General features: G+C 41.7%; 1 protein-coding gene across 3 annotated transcripts in view; it reads right to left on the bottom strand.

The window, feature by feature from the left end:
- The window catches only part of LOC132834381 (kinase D-interacting substrate of 220 kDa-like), a 148,465-nt gene that overhangs the window by 31,955 nt on the left and 101,244 nt on the right, over positions 1–15,266 (bottom strand). For all 3 annotated transcript variants that reach the window (XM_060853243.1, XM_060853261.1, XM_060853252.1), the window contains exons 21-22: positions 15,034–15,178; positions 4,440–4,602 (exon numbers count right to left, since the gene is read on the bottom strand). In XM_060853243.1, coding sequence (XP_060709226.1) covers positions 4,440–4,602; positions 15,034–15,178 — 308 coding nt within the window. The remainder of the gene's footprint in view (positions 1–4,439; positions 4,603–15,033; positions 15,179–15,266) is intronic.

Genomic DNA, 15,266 nt, shown 5'->3' with positions numbered 1-15,266 from the left:
CGTTCTTCCTCCAGCCATCATGCTATTATGGTCTGGCAATGGAGGAGTCCAAGGACCTGCATGTCCTCAGTGGAGTGGGAAGGGGAGTTGAAGTGTTGAGTCACGGGATGGTTGGGTTGGTTGGTCCGAGTGTCCCAGAGGTGTTCTCTGAAACGTTCCACAAGTAGGCGGCCTGTCTCCCCAATATAGAGGAGGCCACATCGGGTGCAGTGGATGCAGTAAATGATGTGTGTGGAGATGCAGGCGAATTTGTGGAGGATATGGAAGGATCCCTTGGGACCTTGGAGGGAAGTAAGGGGGGAGGTGTGGGCGCAAGGAGTGGAGGTTGTGTTGGTGGGAGGTGTGGACGTGACAAGGGAGTCACGGAGGGAGTGCTCTTTTCGGAACGTTGATAGGGGAGGGGAGGTAAATATATCCCTGGTGGTGGAGTCCGTTTGGAGGTGGCAGAAATGATGACAGATGATACGATGTATATGGAGGTTGGTGGGGTGGTAGGTGAGGACCAGTGGGGTTCTGTGCTGGTGGCGATTGGAGGGGCGGGGCTCAAGGGCAGAGGAGCAGGAAGCGGAGGAGATGCGGTGGAGAGCATCGTTGACCACGTCTGGGGGGAAATTGCAGTCTTTGAAGAAGGAGGCCATCTGGTTTGTTCGGTGTTGGAACTGGTCCTCCTGGGAGCAGATGCGGCGGAGACGAAGGAATTGGGAATATGGGATGGCGTTTTTACAGGGGGCGGGGTGGGAGGAGGTGTAGCCTGTGGGAGTCGGTCCGTTTATAATAAATGTCCGTGTTGATTCGGTCGCCCGAGATAGAAATGGAGAGGTCTAGGAAGGGGAGGGAGGAGTCTGAGACGGTCCAGGTAAATTTGAGGTCGGGGTGGAAGGTGTTAGTAAAGTGGATGACTGTTCAACCCCCTCGTGGGAGCACGAGGCAGCGCCGATACAGTCATCAATGTAGCGGAGGAAAAGGTGGGGGGTAGTGCCTATGTAGCTGCGGAAGATGGACTGTTCCACATATCCTACGAAGAAGCAGGCATAGCTGGGGCCCATGCGGGTGCCCATGGCTACTCCTTTGGTTTGGAGTATTGATGACAGCTATTTTTCATTCAATTCTTCGCTACAAAACAGAAATGGTTTTGGTATTAACATCTAAAAAGGGCTGTTCTACAGAATTTGATTTGAATTCTTAGCTGATGTGTCACATGAGGCAGACTAAAGCATTTCACCAGCTGTGCACCCAACCGCAAACTACATTGCAACTGGGAGTGTAACCAAGTGCTTGTGGGCTGAGTAGTTCTTTGTGGTTTTCAATATTTTACTGATGTTCATTAGTTTTAACTGGTCTATACTGAAAAAAAGTTGATTAAAAATAATGTAATAAGCAAAAAATCTTTTCATAACAATTATTCCATCAGTAAGCAAGCATTTTACCAGCAATTATGTACATACGAACATCAGAAATAGCAGGATTAGGCCATTCAGTGCTTTGAACCTGCTCTGTCCATTAAATAAGGTCGCTAAACTGCATATTTTACCTTTTTTCCCTGAACTATTCCTGTATTCAATCATGGTTTTACAATGTAGAAAACTATAATTCACAATGTTGAACATATTTTACAACTAAGACCACAGCTCTTGGAAACACAAAATTCCAAAAATCTCAAATTTGTCCAAAATCTTCAAATTATTAAAACACTCCATCAGAAGGAAGATGGTACTGTGTTGTGCTCTAGTTAGATGTCATCTGCAATACTGTATCCAGACCTGGTCATCAAGACAACTGAGGTACTCAATCATGTGAAGCAGTTCAGCAAAGAACCACAAGTTTGAACTTTGGCACAAAAACATTAGGAGAATTAAGCTTTTTGAGCACTGAATTGAAGCATACAATAACAAAATGAGTGAGCAATATAGGAAAAGGACACCATGAACAATAAGAAAAAAAATGCTTGGGAAATCAGTAGAAGATCAACATTGGACAAATTAGGAACATACAACCAGGCAATCAGCTCTTTGTGCCTATTCCACCATTCAATTACATCATGACTGATCAATCGTTTCGATTCCCCAAATCTCCAGCAAAAAACTCTTACAGTTCAAAGATTTCTTTGATGTCTTGTGTTAGGTTTTTCTACTAACAATGAGTAGACTAAGCACAGGATGATTTAAATTTCCATTTGTAGAACTGGAAAACCAGGAAGTGAATGGAATAAGAATTTAATGACATTCATATTTCACTTGACTGAAGCAAGTTCTATTCTATGTCACCGGGTGGCACAGTGGCTCAGTGGTAAGCACTGCTGCCTCACAGCACCAGGGTCCAAGGTCGATTCCAACCTGGGGTGATTGTGCAAACTCCACACAATCACCCCATGTCTGTGTGGGTTTCCTCCGGGTGCTCCGGTTTCCTCCCACAGTCCAAAGATGTGTAGGTCAGGTGAAATGGCCGTCCTAAATTGCCCATAGAGTTAACAGCATTAGTCAGGGGAAATGGGTCTGGATGGGTTACTCTTGGAGGGCTGGTGTGGACTTGTTGGGCCGAAGGGCCTGATTCCACGCTGTAGGGAATCTAATCTAATCTAATTCATATGGGAGGAGCATGAATGTTTACAAAAACGAAATTACATGTGAATTCAAGAATCAAGTACAAAAAAAAACACCCAAAATGACATTATTTGAACCTATGGATGCTTTGGTTACACTATAGTGGAATGTGAATTCACTCACATAGTGACTCCTAAATCTTAAAAGATTATCAGAATACCAATTATCTGAATATCGGATTATCCGAAGGAGATCTTGAGGTCCCGATAGTAACATTACATCAAAGACATGTTTCCAACAGTGATCACATCTTTTGTTTACAGTGATTAAACAGGCACTGTCTCCAAATCACTGACCTCCTATCCTCTCTCTCTCCCAACACTTTCCTTGGAGTTCCACAGAGGGGTGTAGCCTAAACCCCCCCACCCCTTCCCCAGATAATCTCTCCTGTACAGGGCAAACGTGGAACCTGTCAAAAAGTTGTAGTAAAACGGTGTGTGTGCGCACGCGCATTCTACTTGGAGGCTTAACCCACAAAGGCAGCTGCAGCAGCAGTCTTGCTGTTGGTGTATAGTCCGGCTGCTCTGGAGAGGAGGCAAGGGGTGGTGGACAGGGTTGGGGTGTTGGACGGAGTTGGGGTGGAGAGGAGTTGGACAGGGTTGGGGAGGGGTTGGGACGGGGAGAATTGGACAAGATTGGGGGTGTGTGAGCGCGGGTGGGCGGGGTTCTAGGGGCAGGCAGGGGTGGGGTTCACCCGCTTTGCACTGGGGGGGCTGTGTTGCATGGGGTTGGGGGTGGGGGTCACGTGCGCTGTGGGCTGCTGGAGTCTCCTGAACATGGAGCAGTCTTTAAAAACTCTGAGCCCGAGAGGAAGGGCATTTAATCAATTAACCGAACGAAATAGTGCCCGCCCATCTCATTCTGATAATTATGGTTCCCCTGTACAAGGGAAAAAAAAGGCAGAAAAAAAGAGACTTAAAAAGTGAAAGATTAATATTTCAAATTCACTACAATTTTGTAGAATAAAATTAAAACAAAAATCTTAGTGCAGAACGAAACAAAGCTAAAAAAGGATTTAAAACAAAAGAAATAGAAGATGATGGAGATCTGAAATGAAACTGAAACTGGAGTCTCTCCAGTAATTTCTGTTTTTGAAAAAGGACCTATTTGTGACAACAGTACAAAGTAGCCAATATACAGGAATGTTGATTATCCAAACGAGATGGGTAGGCACTATTTCAGTTAATTGATTCAATGCCTCTCCTCTGGGGCTTGGCGTTTTCTATTAAGTCTGCTCTCCATTCAGGAGATGGGGCAGCACCACACAGAGCGTGAGCTCCTTACTCCACTCAACACGGCCCTCCACTCACCCCCATTCCCAACCGCCGCCTTTTTGGGGGGGGAGGGGGGATGTCTCCAAATACTGTGCGCACACGCACACACTCTCTCTCACACGCATACGTGCGCACATACACTTTTTCTGCAGTCTTTTGACAGGTTCCACCATTGCCTGAACAGTACAATGTTGGAGAGATTATCTGGGGAAGAGGGGTTTGGGGTACACTCCTGTGCAGAACTCCAGGGAAAGTTTTTTGAGAGAGAGAGGGTGGGAGGTCAGTCATTTGGAGACAGTGCCTGGGCTCCCATCAGTCCAGGACTGTTCACAGCAGTATTTCATTAAGCCAAGTTCACTTTTAATCACTGTAAACAAAAGACGCAATCAGAGTTGGAAACACCTCTTTGCTGCAATGTTTCTATCAGGACCTTGAGATCTCCTTTGGATAATCCGATAATCAGATAATTGATATTTGGATAATCAAGGTTCCTCTGTACACTAAGACAAGTATTTTTGAAATGGGGAATTAATTTAACTAACCACAAAGGATATTAAATACTTACCTTTCATAGGTATTTTTCAGGGTGAGATGATCTGGAACATTGTCAGTTTCTTCCAGATATAGAATCAGCCAAGAGGTCCTGTACGGCCATTGTTCTGTGAGGTTTATCCAAGATGCAAGCCGATCCCAGTTGAAACAAATTTGGTTAGCCCTCAGCAAACGTCCTGCAATGAAATTTAATTAACTTAGTCTCGAAAAGGCTTTATTAGTGTCATAGAATAATACATCGTGGAAAACAGACCCTTCAGCCCAAGCTGGTTCACACCGATTATGGTGCCCACTCAACTAGTTCCAACTGCCCGCATTTTGTTCACACCCCTCTAAACTCCTCTTATCCATATACCTATCCAATTTTTAAAAAAATATTGCTACTGTACCTGCCTCAACCACTTTCTCTGGCAGTCATAACACACCACTCTGAAGAAATTGCCCCCCATGTCCTTCTTAAAGCTTTCCCCTCTCACCTTAAACCAATGCCCTCCAGCTTTCAATTCCCCACCCCTGGGAAAAAGACTATATGCATTCATCCTATCTATGCCTCTCATAATTTTATACACCTTAGTAAGATCACTCCTGATTCTCCTACGTTCCAAGGAATAAAATCCTATCTTGACCAACGTCTCCCAATAACTCAGGCCTACAAGTCCTGACAACATTCTTCTTTACACTTTTTCCAGTTTAACTATGTCTTTCCGATAACAGGGTGACCAAAACTGTACACAATGCTCCAAATGCGGCCTCACCAACTTATACAACTTACAATGAGAGTTATTTCCAAGACTGAAGCAAACTAGAGATGACATTTTAAATTCAATTCCAAACAAACTTGTGTGACAATTCCAGAATCAGGTGACCACTTACTTTTGAACCAATGTTTCACAAAATACACATATTTACATAATTTCATTCAGAATTTTAAAAAAGAATCAACCATTAAAATTGTATGTAGACTATTGCCTCTGTACTTTTCAGTTAAACTTCTAAACAATTACTCAACAAATGTACTTGCCATTGTTTATTTGAGGGAACAATGTTTGAAAATCATGAGACTTTACTACACAATTTAGTTGATGATACTTGATTGTGTTGCAGACCAGCATCAGCGTAAAAATAAAATCACAAAACTATTTCCATTATGTATTTTGCGCATGGTAAATATATTTAATTAACTGTGGGTAACTACAAATTTCTGCTTGGAATAATAATTCCTTGTAATAAATTCTGAATCTAATAGCCAGGCATAAAAATTGCATTTAAAAAAATATTCAAAGTAAATGCTTCTCCATGATCGTAATGATGTTTGAACAGAAATCCAAAATGGGCTGACGTTCATTTTCTTATATAAAGAGAGGTATGGGCATAGTCCCATAATGTACAATTCTTAAATAGCTTATGATTGCATGCCCTTCCTGTTTGCACATCTCAAATGCCTGCTATCACTTTTATTTGATACATTTTGTTTTCTCTTCTCCCTCATGGACTGAGTAAATATCATAGGCAACTCTCTATTTTAGAGAGTGGCTATGTAATGCAAGGAACGTCACTTCATATTAAGTACAGGGTAAGACAAGGAAGCAGGCTTCAATGTATGGGGATTGAACAAATACTGTTGGTGTCTGCCCCAAAGTTTGCAAACTAATTTAGGAACTTAGAGTCATAGAGTAATAGAGATGTATAGCATGAAAACAGACCCTTCGGTCCAACCTGTCCATGCCGACCAGATATCCCAACCCAATCTAGTCCCACCTGCCAGCACACGGCCCATATCCCGCCAAACCCTTTCTACTCATATACCCATCCAAATGCCTCTTAAATGTTGCAACTGTACCAGCTTCCACCACTTCCTCAGGCAGCTTATTCCATACACGTACCACCCTATGCATGAAAATGTTGCCCCTTAAGGTCTCTTTTATATCTTTCCCCTCTCACCCTAAACCTATGTCCTCTCATTCTGGACTCCCTGACACCAGGGAAAGGAATTTGCCTATTTACCCTATCCATGCCTCTCATAATTTGTAAACCTCTATAAGGTCACCCCTCATCCTCCGATGCTCCAGGGAAAACAGGCCCAGCCTGTACAGCCTCTCCCTATAGTTCCAATCCTCCAACCCTGGCAACATACTTGTAAATCTTTTCTGAACCCTTTCAAGTTTCACAACATCTTTCCGATAGGAAGGAGACCAGAATTGCATGCAATATTCCAACAGTGGCCTAACCAATGTCCTGTACAGCTGCAAAATAACCTCCTGACTCCTGTACTCAATACTCCCAATAAAGAACAGCATGCCAAACGCCTTCTTCACTATCCTATCTACCTGCGACTCCACTTTCAAGGAGTATGAACTTGCACTCCAAGGTGTCTTTGTTCAGCAACACTCCCCAGGACCTTACCATAAAATCTATAAATCCTGCTAAGATTTGCTTTCACAAAATGCAGCAACTCGTATTTATCGGAATTAAATTCCATTTGCCACTTCTCAGCCCATTGGCCCATCTGGTCAAGATCCTGTTGTAATCTGAGATAGCCCTCTTCGCTATCGACTACACCTCCAATTTTGGTGTCATCTGCAAACTTACTAACTCTACCTCTTATGCTCGCATCCAAATCATTTATGTAAATGACAAAAAGTAGAGAATCCAATACCATCCTTGTGGTCACAGGCCTCCAGTCTGAAAAACAACTCTCCACCACCATCCTCTGTCTTCTACCTTTGAGCCAGTTCTGCATCCAAATGGCTAATTCTCCCTGTATTCATGAGATCTAAACTTGCTAATCAGTGTCCCATAGGGAACCTTGTCAAACACCTTACTGAAGTCCATATAGATCACATCTACTGCTCTGCCCTCATCAATCCTCTTTGTTACTTCCTCAAAAAAACTCAATCAAGTTTGTGTGACATGATTTCCCATGCACAAAGCCATGCACAGTGGTTAGCACTGCTGCCTCACAGCGCCTGAGACCCGGGTTCAATTCCCGACTCAGGCGACTGACTGTGTGGAGTTTACACGTTCTCTCCGTGTCTGCGTGGGTTTCCTCCGGGTGCTCCGGTTTTCTCCCACAGTCCAAAGATGTGCGGGTCAGGTGAATTGGCCATGCTAAATTGCCCGTAGTGTTAGGTAGGGGTAAATGTAGGGGTATGGGTGGGTTGCGCTTCGGCGGGTCGGTGTGGACTTGTTGGGCCGAAGAGCCTGTTTCCACACTGTAAGTCTAATCTTGACTATCCCTAATCAGTCTTTGCCTTTCCAAATACATATACATCCTGTCCCTCAGGATTCCCTCCAACAACTTGCCCACGACCGAAGTCAGGCTCAATGGTCTATAGTTCCCTGGCTTGTCCTTACCACCCTTCTTAAACAGTGGCATCACGTTTGCCAACCTCCAGTCTTCCGCATCTCACCTGCCACTTACTCAGGTCGGTTTGTTTAAAAGTTAAATTTTAGGACTTTTTCTGGTTTACTTTATTAAACGTTTTGTCATTCTTCATCACTTTAGCTATGTAAGCAACAATCCCAGCCTTAACATCCTGCTGAGCTTATCTGCTGTTTCAGATATGTGCCTGTGCCTGTTGTGGACCAGTTCTTTGCTGTCATTATTATTCATATCATTCCATCAATACAGCAATGTGACTTTAAAAATTAGTTGTGTTTGCATCCCTAAAAGTTCTTTTACCCTTCATCCTTTAAGCTCATGTCATGTGAAACTCAGTTGTTGTGGACTCTTGCAGAAAAGAACTGTCAGTCTGTCATCATTTCATGGCATAATATTCTTTATCACTGCGCTTGATTCAGCTTTACTGTTAAACCAATGGTGAAATGATGAATGACTGTCATTGACATTAATTTTCATGTAACTTTGGGCATGTAACAGTTATGGAGAATTGGAAGTAGCAAAAACTATCACAATGCAATATTCTCATTGGGAGAATATAATGAACTGAGTGATGTTAAATTTATACTTCAAGCTAGCTGTTTCCATCTTTTCCCATTTACATCTATCACTAACTCATTATTTTCTTCACCTTACATACTTGCCTACCTTCTACTTAAATGTATTTAAGTCGTTCACCTCAACCATTCCTTGTGGTAGCAAGTCCCACATTTTCACCAACTCTGGGTGATAATATTTTTTCTGAATTCCCAAATGGATTTCTCAACAAGTATTTTATACCCAGTCAAGTACTCTCGTTTCTTCCCACAGTCTAAAGATGTACAGGTTCGGTGATTGGCCATGCTGAATTGTCCTGTGGTGTCCAGGGATGTGGAGGTTAGGTGCGATGCTCTTTGAAGGGTTGGTGCAGACTCAGTGAGCCGAATGGCCTCTTTCCGCACTCTATTGACCTCTAGTAATGCTCTTCCCCATAAATAGAAAATTCTGTCTGTACACAATTTACTAAAATTAACCGTTCCCTAGTATAGACTCTTACATTTCTGGTATCACCTTCTGGTAAATCTGATGGAGGGTATTCTCAATTCAAAGGCAGGAATTTGTCTTTACAAGAACTGAGGGATATACAGTCTGGGGAGTTAACTGAACACCAGATGACTGGGGAGAGTTAATCTGGGGAGGTGTCAGTTAACCTCTCTACAAGATCCTCTGCTCCACACTTGCAGCAATGTGCCGACACCTAACATTTCTACCTCAGAACACTTCAACCCCACGGTATCAATGTGGACTTCAACAGTTTCCTCATTTCCCCTTCCCCCACCTCACCCTAGTTCCAAACTTCCAGCTCAGCACTGTCCTACCTGCCTATCTTCTTTTCCACCTATCCACTCCACCCTCCTCCTTGACCTATCACCTTCATCCCCTCCCCCATTCACCTATTGTACTCTATGCTACTTTCTCCCCTCCTTTAGCTTATCTCTTCACCCTTCAGGCTCTCTGCCTTTATTCCTGATGAAGGGCTTTTGACCGAAACTTCAATTTTACTGCTCCTCGGATGCTGCCTGAACTGCTGTGCTCTTCTCGCACCACTAATCCAGAATCTGGTTTCCAGCATCTGCAGTCATTGTTTTTACCTACCTTTACAAGAACAATGCCAGGTTCACTCTTATTAATACTGTCAAGGACAGATAAATCTGCAGTGGGCAGATTGGTGAGGATGAAGTCAAGTGTGTTTTTCCCTCTTGCTGGTTCTCTCCCTACCTGCCCCAGATCCAGTCTAGTAGCTGTGTCCTTTAGGATACAACCAGCTGTGTCCTTTAGGATAGTACTGCTGCTGAACCATTCCTGGTACAAGTTATTGAAATCCCCCAACCAGGGTACATTCTACACCCTTGCCACCCTCAGTACTTCCTCCAAATGTCATTTAACATGGAGGAGCACAGGATTGTCAGCTGAGGGAGGGAAGTACATGGTAATCAGCAGGAGGCTTCCTTGTCCATGTTTAACATGAAACCTCATGAGGTCAAAAGTCAATACTGAGGACCTCCAGAGCAACTTTCTCTTAACTGTATACCACTGGGCCACTGCGGGGTCAGTCTTGCCAGTGGGACAGGGCATATCCAGGGCTGCTGATAGTGGTGTCTGGGGCACTATCTGTCAAATAGGATTCCATGAGCATAACTATGTCAAACTCTTGCTTGACTAACCTGAGACACAACTTTGGCACCAATATGTTTGTAAGGGGGATTTTTGCAGGGTTGACAGAGCCGTTTTACTGCCATTGTCCAGTGCCTAGGTTAACACAGGCGGACTAGTCAGTTTTATTTCTTTTGTCAAGATCTTGTAGCAATTGTTACCACTGAGTGGCTTGTTAAGCCATTCTGGAGAGCAGCTGATAGTCAATCACACTTTTGTGGGTCTGGAGTCACATGTAAGACAGACCAGATAAGGACAGCAGATAAAAACCAAAAGAACTGCAGATACTGGAAATCAAACAAAACAGAAATTGCCTGGAAAATCTCTGCAGGTCTGGCAGTGTAGGTGGAGAGAAATCAGAAGTAATGTTTTGGTCCACCAACCCTTCTCAGGATGGCAGATATTGTTCCCTGAAGGACAACAGTGAAACCAGATTGGTTCTTTCAACAATTTATTTCATAGTCATCATTAGACTCTTAGTTCCAGATATTTATTGAATTCAAATTCAATTATCTATCATGGATTTTGAACCTGGGTTCCCAGGACATGAGTTGAGATCCTGGATTAATATTCTGAAGATAATACCAAGAGGCGATCACCTCCACAGTTTGTGCACTGGCTCCCTGGGCACTTTAACAATCTCCCTGGTTTGTCCCCATAATCATCTACATCATTCCCATTTAAGTAATTATCCAAAGTCACTTAATTATCATGCCTCCTCCACACTTCCAGGCAGTAAATTCCAGATCGTAATTACACAGTGCAAAAGTGTTTTTGCATCTCATTTGTTTCTTTTGCAAAATGCTTAATACTGTACCATCTGGTTCTCAATCCTTTCATAAGCAGTAACTGTTTCTCCTCATCCACTCTGGCAAGACCACTCAAGATTTTGAAAACTTCTTTCAAATCTCAATCTTTTCTTTTCCAAGGAACCATTCGTGTAAAGCTCTAAAATAATGCTCTGCAATGTATCCCCAACCATCCTAGTGTGTCACACAAACCTGCACATAGTAGTCCAGCTGAGTTCTAAAAACATTATCTTATACAATTTTATCATAACTTCTCTACTCTTGTTCTCTATCACTATATTCATGAAGCCAAGAGTATTGTATGCTTTCTTAACAGTTCTATCTTGTCTTGCCACATCTAATAACTTATGCACATACACACTAAGGCCTTTATACTCCTGTAAATCCTTTAGGATAACACCCAATATCTTCCACTCACTTCTCCCCATTGAACTTCACCTGCTTACTCTACAAACTTCATGTGGTTATGAAGTTCTATACTGCACTCTCAAAGTTTACAATTCTCCTCAAACTCTGAAAAGGTTGCCTGTACACCAAGATCTAGACCAAAATTATAAATCAGGAAAAGTAAGGGTCCTAATACTGACTTCCGGAGAACTTCTCTACAAGCCTCCTTCTAACCCAAAAAATACCTATTAACCATTACATTGTTTTTTATCCATCAGTTCGTTCATATCCACACTGCTATTTTCCCTTTCTGTTCACGACCTATAGCTTTCCTCAGGTCTGTGTGCAGCATTGTATCAAACACCTTGAGGAAGTTCATTTACACCATATCAACAGACTTGCTCTCTACAACACACTGATATCTCTTCAACTTAGTTAAGACACCCATTCCCTTTAATAAATCTATGCTAACTTTCCAAATCAGCCCATACTCTCAATGTGACTATAAAATTTAATAACAAGATATTCTTTGAAACCTATTGTGATGCTGCTCCTTTAACAAGGTTATTTTGTCCTTAGTTTGTTTCCCCCCCCCAGAGACGTTGTAAAAGACACAGACTCCAAAAAGTCTAAGTTGAAGGGTTTTAGGGCCAATTTGATTATAGCTAATAAATACCGCCTCAAGCGAAAGGCTTTTAAATTTTAAAAAAGCCAGTTGTACAATGAAATGGGAGTGGCCAGTCCTTCCAGCTCAGCTTTTCTTTGGTTTGATTTGGGTTTTCTGGCAATCTGGCTGTTCACTGAAGGCTGTCAGGCAGTTGTAGAAGTTGCGGAACCCAAAGAAGCAGGTCCATGCTGGTACTCTCTCTGACATCTCTCCTGTTAGTTTGAATTTACTTTGAGAGTATTGGGAACAGCAATAAGTTGGGATGATCTGTTGTGTTTTCAGATAGGTTAAGTTATTCCGTATTCTCTTCTCTTTTGTTTGTGATTCATTTGGTAATCTTGTAAATAAATTCTGTTTTGTTTAAAACTAAGTAGTTTGACCAGCAGCATCACTCCTGGAGTATCCACGTTACAACTGCTTAAACTAGCAAAGTTAGAGTCTGGGCCACTTTCTTGGTATGTTTTGACGGGGTCTGGCCTGGTCCATAACACTACGCTGACTATACATTAGTATATATTTTTGTTAAATGATCTTCATAGTTCTGGTTTGCCTCCCTTTTCTTTAAATATCTTCCTAATCATTTCATATACACCTGCTCGCATTGTTCTGCTGACCTTGCACTTCATATCTGTCTCTTTTCTAACCATCAGTTGTTTCCTCATGTCTTTATTCATTGATGGGAGCCTTAGGAGTGCTTATCTTGTTACCTTTTAGCAAAAGTATTTTTCCTTGAACTCTACTGAACATAGTTTTGAATGTTTCCCATTGCTATTTTTCATTACTAGTTGACCATTTAATTTTTCCAAGTTCTCAAGTCCTCAAAATCAGCTTTGTTTTCTCCAATCTGTTAACCTGATATTGGTCATACTTCTGACTTTTTCTATTATTTAAACCAGAAAGTGAGTTTACTGCATTTAAATCACTTTGCAAACAGCAAAATTTGCCTTAATTGGTTGCCATGTGAGGTTCACTGCACAGAACATATGCACTGTGAGTTACCGAGTCAATTAAACGTAGACAGTGTCATATTACACAGAAAACAGTATCTGGATCATAGACCAGGAATCCGATCAAAGGATTTGGAACAAACCAAATTCTACTACTTCACCTGCCAGACGTCATCTGACACATTTGCAACTGAAGAATAATGGCAACTAGAATGCAATGATATTATAATAACTGCAATGGATGGAGAACAATAATTTAGAAGTAACTGAAAAATAAGAACCTATTAAAGATGTATCAAAAACCAATCAAAAACAGAATGCTGCAGATACTGGAGATAAAACAGAAAATATAGTAAATGCTTAACAGGTTATGACAGCATCTGTAGACAGAGTTAACCTTTTGAGTCTGTGACATTGCATCAGAACAAGCTAAAAGTTAGAAATAGAAATGGCTTTGATCAAGAGATAGTGGAATAAAAGAAAGACTTGTAGTATAGCGGAAGGCAAACAAGTCAATTTTCCAGGGCCAAAGAGAGCAGGGATATTAACATGTTTAGACATTTTAAAATATTATCCATCTAATGCATCTGTATCAGATGTAGAATCATAGGATTTTACAGTAGAGGAGGCCTTTTGACTCATTGTGTCCATAATGGCTCCCAAAAGAGCTACCCAGCTAGACCCATTCTCTAAGTATCTCTGTAGTGCTCTAAATTCTTTAGTTTCAAGTATACATGGAGTATTGGAGGCAAAGGGATGACCTTACAGAAATTTATAAGATCATGAGGGGCATGAAGCAGCGCTTCAGATGCTAGTGCTTTCAAATAAACCTGTTGGAATATAAGCTGGCATTGTGAGACTTTGTCCATCCCCGTCCAACACCGATGTCTCCAAAACATGAAGGACATGGATAGGGTCAATAGCCAAGGTCTCTTTCCCAGGGTAGGTGAGTTCAAAATCTAGAAGACATAGGTTTATGATGAGAAGGGAAAGATTTAAAGGGACAACTTCTTCATGCAGAGGTTGGTGCTTGTATGGGATGAGCTGCCAAAGATGGTAGTGGAGGCTGGTACTATTACAACATATCAAAGACATCTGGATGAGTATATGAATAGGAAGAGTTTAGAGGAATAATCGTCAAGTGCTGGCAAATGGGACTAGATTAATTTAGGATATCTGGTCAGCATGGACAAGTTGGATCAAAAAGGTCTGTTTCCATGCTGTACATCTGAGTCTATATCCAACTCTCTTTTGAACTTCCTGTGGAATCTGCCTCCACCACTCTCCCAGGCAGCACTTAGCAAAAACCTAAAATCTTTGAGTAAAATGTTTCTCATCTCATTCCTAGCTCTCTTGCTGACAACCTTGAAACTGTGATCCTTATTTAGTCACAATTACCAGAAATAGAATATCTTTCTTTCTCCTGTCAAAACTGTACATAAGTTTGAACACATGAGTAAGGTCACCATTTTTGATCCAAGGAGAATAAGTTCAAGTTCTTTCCTTTTCCCTGTATTTAAAATCTCTCATTCCTAGTATCATTCTAGTGAATCTCCTTTGCACTCTCTCCAGGGCTTTAATATTCTTTCTTAGATAAAGGTGCCCAGAACTGAACACAAGACTCCAAACTTGATCTAAGCAACGATTTGTAGAGTGTAGCATCACTTATTTGTGTTTTTTTAATTCTATGCCTCAATTCATAAATCCAGGGATTCTATAAAACTTCTTAACCACTGTGTCAACTTGCCTGGCAACCTTTAGAGAATTATGCATGTGAACCAGAGGTCCTTTTGCCTCTGTACTTCCCTCAAAGTTGTATCATTGAGCCTGCATGGTGTCTCCAGGTTCCTTCTACCAAAATATATTATGTCACATTTCTCGTGAAATTCATCTGCCAGGTACCTACCCACTTGTCCCACTTATCAATGTCACTATTCAGCATCAGCCTCACAATTCACTATTCTCCTTAGCTTGGTACCATCTGCAAATTGAGAGAGTTTTGCCTTCAATACTCATCTTCAGATAGTTTATATGAATCAGAAAAAGCAAGGTACAAGATTTCTGGAGACCACCATTTTCAACTCGTCTCCACTCTGAGGAATGACTATCCAAACCTACCTGGTTTCCTATCTGTTAGTCAAGCTCTTCATATGATACTGAAAATATATTGACATGAAACATATGAATCAGAAGCTGTTGCTTACCAGTTACCGAAACAATGTTGAGCAATCGCCTCATAGTCTGAGGACTAATGTCACTGAACCAATCTTCAGTAACCAAAAGCTTGGTCAGATCAAAAGACATTTGCCTTGTAACTTGCCGCTGCATTTGTCGACGACGATATGTATCCTGTTGATTCACAAAATGATCAATGTGTAAAAAAAAAAGAAAAAGCAACATGAGAGGAACACAGGAGGATAAGAAAAAGGAATTGCAT

This window comes from Hemiscyllium ocellatum, chromosome 3, assembly GCF_020745735.1.
Source record: "Hemiscyllium ocellatum isolate sHemOce1 chromosome 3, sHemOce1.pat.X.cur, whole genome shotgun sequence".
NCBI lineage: Eukaryota > Metazoa > Chordata > Chondrichthyes > Orectolobiformes > Hemiscylliidae > Hemiscyllium > Hemiscyllium ocellatum.
Note: the sequence above shows the minus strand (reverse complement) of the source record. Positions and strands in the feature narration are given on the sequence as shown.